A 6,913-nucleotide genomic window follows, 5' to 3' on the forward strand; every position below is an offset into this window, starting at 1 on the left:
GAATACAAACCCAACTAATCAGCTGATATATATAATTCATATGTCTGCAAATTTCTTATGAATTTATGAAAATCATCTCCAGAGATGACATTTAAAAAAAAAAAACCCATATTTATTGTATGAGCAGGTCATGAAAATATCAAATTTATACTAAAATTACCTAAATGTCAAAAACTAAAAATCATGGCAAAAAACATGCATGCTTGAGGCAAATGTGTTCCTATGAGGAACTGAAATTTTGAATCTTGCTATGCACTTGTGTCTATGCAACCATACATCTAATATAAAAATGCAGTGTGTAGAGTTTGTAGAGCCTTTGGCATAGGAATAAAAAGTTATAGCTGTTCAACGTAAAGACGTAGTAATGATATTATGCCAAATAATAGGCCTATGCTGGTTTCCTATGGTTTCCAGACCCAGAGCATAAATCACTCACACAGCATTTAGATTAATGACCTTATTGAAACCATAGGGGCCATTTCAACCCCCTTTGGGCTTTAGCTAATATCCTTATTTAAATAATTTTATTAAATGACTTTTTAGATCTATCACTTACTTGTTTGCCCTCCAGAGTATAGAGTCTTTTCACAGCGCCAGAATCCAGTTTAATAGCATCAGTGATGTCCGTGAGCACCTGCTCAAAGGAGTGAGCCGTCTTCTTATTCAAGAGGATCCGGACAGCTTTACGGGGTTTGACACCACCCCTGATGACCGTCACCAGCTTGGGTTTGATGAAGTCTTTGCTCTCTCGTTCTCTCAGCTCGTTCTTTGATGTGGTAAGGGATGGCAGCGAGCGGGATGTGCCCGTCTTCACGTTGACTGACCAGTTGGGATTGACATTCTTAGTGTACTCCACTTTACGGAATGGTTCATTGGAAGCACACACATAGCTTTCACCTGCCGAGAGAAGAATAAGATGAATGGAATGGTTTTGTTCAAAATGCTTCAAAATGCAGATATAGGTCTTCAGTTATGAATGAATGAAAGTACTTTACTGAAATCCTAAATTATTCATTTAATTCCAAATGCATTTTTGACATCATGTTTTGGAGGTGATTTTAGATATTTATGAAGTAGACATTTAAATAATGTGATGAATACGGCCTATTTTTACTTGATTAAATATTGATTCAAAAGTTTTTAAATATAACATTAATTCTACTAAATCTTATATGAAAGATTTTTTTGCAGTTAAACAAAATCAAACAGGTAATTGTGAGCTGAAGTTTAAAATAACAATTAAGGTCAAAAAGTAACATACAATTGCAGTTTGATACAGTTTTGGAATATAAAACCACCATTATAATAAAGACAATTTTGCAATTATGAGAAAGTTGCAACTGGGATATATTAAGTTTATGTCAAATAAAAGTGAGAAATAAAGTCGTATCTTGAGATATAGAGCCATATTTAAATTCCTATAAATATAAAATTGCTATTTTGTGATATAGCAATTCTGAAATGTAAAGTTGCTATAATTTATCAACATATATATTTCACACTAAGGTTGATACATGCTTCTATGCACCTCAGCATCTCATAAAAAATTAAATATAATAATATACTGCCATCATAAATGTATAAGACAACGGGAGACTGCAAAGGGTTGGGTTGAATAAAACACTCGTAACCTATCCGTGACCCCAGCTCTGCCTCTCAACACTTTTCAGCTGTGGTTTTGGACAAAGTCCAAGGCAAAGTATTTTAAACATACTCCCATTCCCATAGCTATACTTCACAAACCAAAAGGCCATATAAATGAATACCACATGTAATTTTATTTCCCAAGAAACATTGCATAAATTCTTTCATTATGGAGTTGATTATGAAATGTTAACATAACTAAACATCAACTTGTGTGATATTTAACATGCGTTAAATACTTAAAACCCATGAAAGTGTGTGCGGCAGCATAAAGGCCATGCTTGTTGTTAATGTGTGATGGTGGCACATCTTGGCACTACAGCAGAGGCAGCTGGTCTGAAAATAGAGCTTTGTCATCCTAAGGAGTGCAGTGCTGTCAGGACAAAAGATACGCTAGTGTCTCAAAAGAGGACAAACAACCCTTGAAACCAAACATCCCCTCCTGCTTCCTCCCTACCTTAGAGAAAACATGTCTGAATGTCATATTTACAACAGTTATGCCTTCTGATGAATAAACAGGAAAAATATTTGTGACCCTGGACCACAAAACTTAGGTCAAAGGGGTATATTTGTAGCAATAGCCAAAAACAAATTGTATGGGTCAAAATTATTGATTTTTCTTTTATGAAGAGAAGTGACATTCAGCCAAGTATGGTGACCCATACTCAGAATTTGTGCTCTGCATTTAACCCATCCGAAATGCACACACACAGAGCAGTGAACACACACACACACACACACACACACACTGTGAGCACACACCCGGAGCAGTGGGCAGCCATTTATGCTGCGGCGCCCGGGGAGCAGTTGGGGGTTCGATGCCTTGCTCAAGGGCACCTAAGTCGTGGTATTGAAGGTGGAGAGAGAACTGTACATGCACGATATTTTTTATTTATTTCCTACTGTAAATATATCAAAACTTAATTTTTGATTAGTAATATGCATCGCTAAGAAATTAATTTGGACAATTTTAAAGGTGATTTTCTCAATATTTATATTTTTTTGCACACAGATTCCAGATTTTCAAATAGTTGTATCTCGGCCAAATATTGTCCTATACTAACAAACCATACATCACTTCTGAAAAACTTACCCTTACAACTGGTTTTGTGGTGCAGGGTCACATAATGTTTGCTGAGCGGTGTAAGTTTTGTGGTGGTAAAGTGATTCTCATGTTTAGGTCAAGGGGTCAAGATGACATCAAGAGTTGAAAATGAGTCTTGAAGAATGTAGAACATATGCACAAAAATGTTTGAAGTGCTTCTCTTCAAGTTCAGAGCTGCATTTCTGCAGAGCAATTGTAATAACAAAAAATATATTCAAATACCTCACTTTGAACAAGTACTGACCCCTGATCTGTCCATTTTTACAGATCCAATTCAGTTATAAACAGTGAAATAAACGCCTTAAAGGAACACTCCACTTTTTTTGGAAATAGGCTCAATCTCCAACTCCCCCAGATTTAATAAATTGAGTTTTACCATTTTTGAATCCATTCAGCCGATCTCTGGCGGTAGCACTTTTAGCATAGCTTAGCATACATCATTGAATCCTATTAGACCAGTAGCATCTCGCTCAAAAATGACCGAAGAGTTTTGATATTTTTCCTATTTAAAAATGGGACTCTTGTGTAGTTCTGTAGTTCCGCTGATCTTAGTACACAATATAACTACAGAAGAGCCAAGTCTTAAATAGGAAAAATATCGAAACTCTTTGGACATTTTGGAGCGAGATGCTACTGGTCTAATAGGATTCAATGATGAATGCTAAGCTATGCTAAAAGTGCTATCCCCAGACCCAGAGATCAGCTGAATGGATTCAAAAACTGTAAAACTCAATTTATTAACTCTGGGGGAGTTGGAGAATGAGCCCATTTACAAAAAAAAAAAGTGGAGTGTTCCTTTAATGACACTTACATTTGAGGTTTATAACCTCGCATAGAAACACAAGAGTCCAGAACAAACATAGGATGAATTTTTGAGCATATACAAAAATATATATTACGTAAACCCTATCTACTCAGAAAACACATATCATAAATTAAGTATATCAAGAATATCATCTGAATCTGAACAGCAAAGTCCACATCCTAAAATTATATATTTCTCATCTTAGTAGCTAAGACAGGCACTGAGTACAGATGACTCACCTAGTGTGACTGAAGTGTTTGTTTATTCACACGAGAGTACGAAAAGATGTGTGATATAACCATGGCCTGTGAGCTTTGGCACATTTATAATATTTCAGGTTTAATGTGCAATCCAAATTAAAACAATGAGCCAAAATGAAGACCTAACAAAACCCAAAACACCAAGCGACAGAAACTTCATGCATGCAGCTATTTTAAAAACATTTTCAGATTGATAAAAAAACCATTAATAGTCATAAATCATTAAGATTATGGCCAATGTTTAGTTCCACCACTGACCCAGAACTACAACCATTCATCCACAGCATAAACATCATTTTTCTGGCCACCATCATAAAATCTCAATTTTACTCAGTTTGCCTCAGAAATAGAAGGGAGGGAGAGGTTCCCAAGAGACTGGGCTTTATTAAGCTGAGAAATTAAAAGGCTAATTAATCAAGTAGACTACAGATGGGGTCACCATTACTGACAGCTATTTGACATAACGTGTTGGAAAACAGAAATATAGTAATACTGATGTCATTCACATGGGACTCAGGTGTGGACTGGAACAACCACTGGGGTTATGAACCCTCCATCACCCTCTCATAACCAGTCCTGCCTTGATGTCCAGATGGGACCCCGATGTGCCTATCATTCAACAAAGTGTGGTGGGCCAGCACAATAAGCAGTATTATCCATTGCTGGCGATCTTTAGCAAATAGCATTCGTAGCTTTGATCATGTGCGTGTAAGACCTTACACAGATTTGTAACACAAAAGTGAACTAAGCCAACCCTCAGTCAGCGTGAAGAGACGCTGAGCTCGGCACTTCAAATGCAAAGCACTTGTACAATTGTCAGTGAGCAAACACAGAGCCACATTCTACGTCACAATCTCACATGCTGGACCAAGGCATTTGTGTTTACAATAACATGAATTATTTAATTATGCAATGGATTCTGCATTCAGTTTATTGTTGAAATACCACAGAGCAATAACAACAAGGTCTGTATAATTGGTTGGTTTTTATGACAGTCAAGTCTAAATCTTGGATTCACACATATAAAAAAAACCTATCCTAAGGAAACATTATTAAGAATATACTCATACTCATTTATTGTGGATGAGTATTGGCTTTGAATGACCAAGGGCAATCAAATAAATAATTAACTCCCCAAAAATGGCAAAATTGCGTGATTGTTTACTCACTCTTGTGTTGTTCCAAATGGCTTTCCCTTCTATGGAACACAGAATGTATTTTGAGGATATTAATGATTTATGTTTCTGCCCATATACTGAAATTCAGCTTGGTCCACTGGGCCTACATTATATTGACAAAAACAGTTAAAAACATATTAGTTTCCTTTCTGCTGATGGATTGACAAGAGGGTGAGCAAATGGTTAAACATTTGTTATTTTTGAGTGAGCTATCACTTTAAAATCCTGTTTCCTGTCTATTTTCAAGTTCAGTAAGGAAAGAAATGGGCCTTAGTAATGACTGTAGCCTTAAGTGACTTGAGACTATGTCTTAATATACTATTTTATCAGCTGCTAGTAAATGAAGTAAAGTACAGTAAACATATGTTAATTACTGCTATCCTGTTTATCATGCAGGGCTTGCAATGTTTAAAGTTAACAAATAGCTACAGTGAGAAGACACTATTCATATTACCTTTACTGGTACATATTATTAATTGATTGATTGAGATGTAAATAAATGAATAAATAGACGTCTTTGCAATATACAGCATGCCAATAAAGTATTGGAAAGTGCAGTGTGAATTGAAAATCCAGTGTTTATGTGTTTGAGAGACTTGATTGAAAAAAAAAAGTTATCTGCACTGACTTGCCATGTTGCAACATTGCAAACAATGCATCCTTACAATCACTAAATTATGAGAATAGCAGTGATGCTTTACTGGATGTCACATGGGGGAAAGAATTTGAAGTGCCTGTTATGTCTATTTAGACTTCGGCACCTGTACAGTCTTCAACCTCACCTTCTAGTAACTCATCCAGGCTGGTGATCTTCTTCCCCCCTTCCATGGCATAGATGTTCCGGACTCCCTGCGGTAAATTGACACTGTCCGAGAGGGAGCGGGTGAGCTCCATCAGCAGCGCGTCGAAGGATCTGAAGCGCTCACTGGACACCGCGTACACCAAGCCCTTGAAGTACTTATCACCGTTCCGATAGAAGCGAACTTTTTTCGCTTTCCTCTCGGAGGTGAGCGACTGCAGTGTGCGCGTGCGGTAGAAACTACAGTGCGCACTGTGAGCGGGACTAGGCACGAGCCCGTTACCCCGCGAGCCGGAATGAGAAGCGCCACTGCCCCGCGTGGACCGGTGACTCTTCTCGCGCTCCTCGAAATGCTCCCACTCGATGCTTCTGCTGGACATGTTTATTTCCTTTAAGTCAAAGCGCGGATCCTTGAATAAATTAGCTTGTTTTGTGTTGTTGTTTCTGCCGGTTGTTCTTGTTATTTTTCCTTCTAAGGACTTTCAACCGATTATGTGCATTGTCTGTAGGGAATCAGTCAAACAAAATACCAAAACCCGTTTTCTTCAACTTTTTATACAGCTAAATAAAGGAGTTGGTAAAATATATATTACGAGTGAGAACAAAAAAAGGTTGTGAAAGTCCCAGTAGTCAACAAAATCCAAGAGCTGTAGAATTCAAGGAGAGACGCTATTGTTGAGGTGAGCGCCGGTCATGATGAGATGAGACGCGCAGAGCTGTAGCTATGTGCGCATGCTGGACACGCGTGACCGTCCGCGGTTCTCTTCATCCCTCCACTGACACTCAATCAGGCCAACAACACTCGCCACACACCTACATAAACGCCACGGAGGAGAGGACAAGAGCTGCTCCTCCTCAGGGTCCTAAAACGCCAATATCTCACCAAACGCAGTGTTTTTGTGTGACCCACTAGGGGGCCTCAACCTTCAAAGGGGTCAAAATAACTTAAAGGGATAGTTCACGACAAAAATGGAAAAATACAGGTTATTTGTAACACCCTAGATGTAAGTGACTTTTTTCTTCTGTAGAAGAGTAAAGATTTTTAGCTGAAACCATGGTCCTTCCTGATGTTATAAACTGCAATTCCATATCTTTCCATCACCCTGTTTTTATGCGCACTTT

At 37.9% G+C, this 6,913-nt stretch overlaps 1 protein-coding gene across 10 annotated transcripts in view; it reads right to left on the bottom strand.

Annotated features, from left to right (window-relative positions):
- The window catches only part of dclk2a (doublecortin-like kinase 2a), a 52,577-nt gene extending 45,890 nt beyond the window's left edge, over positions 1–6,687 (bottom strand). For 4 of the 10 annotated variants that reach the window (XR_003288254.1, XR_003288253.1, XM_026260626.1 and 1 more), the window contains exons 1-2: positions 5,775–6,687; positions 557–897 (exon numbers count right to left, since the gene is read on the bottom strand). Coding sequence is in view for 8 of the 10 variants with exons in the window: in XM_026260626.1 (XP_026116411.1) it covers positions 557–897; positions 5,775–6,171 (738 nt within the window). In the remaining 2 variants the exon portion in view is untranslated. The remainder of the gene's footprint in view (positions 1–556; positions 898–5,774) is intronic. The other 6 variants (XM_026260620.1, XM_026260619.1, XM_026260621.1 and 3 more) reach the window with 5 other exon arrangements.
- Positions 6,688–6,913: the final 226 nt, after the last annotated feature.

The sequence above is a fragment of the Carassius auratus genome, unplaced genomic scaffold (genome assembly GCF_003368295.1).
Source record: "Carassius auratus strain Wakin unplaced genomic scaffold, ASM336829v1 scaf_tig00215565, whole genome shotgun sequence".
NCBI classification, from domain to species: domain Eukaryota; kingdom Metazoa; phylum Chordata; class Actinopteri; order Cypriniformes; family Cyprinidae; genus Carassius; species Carassius auratus.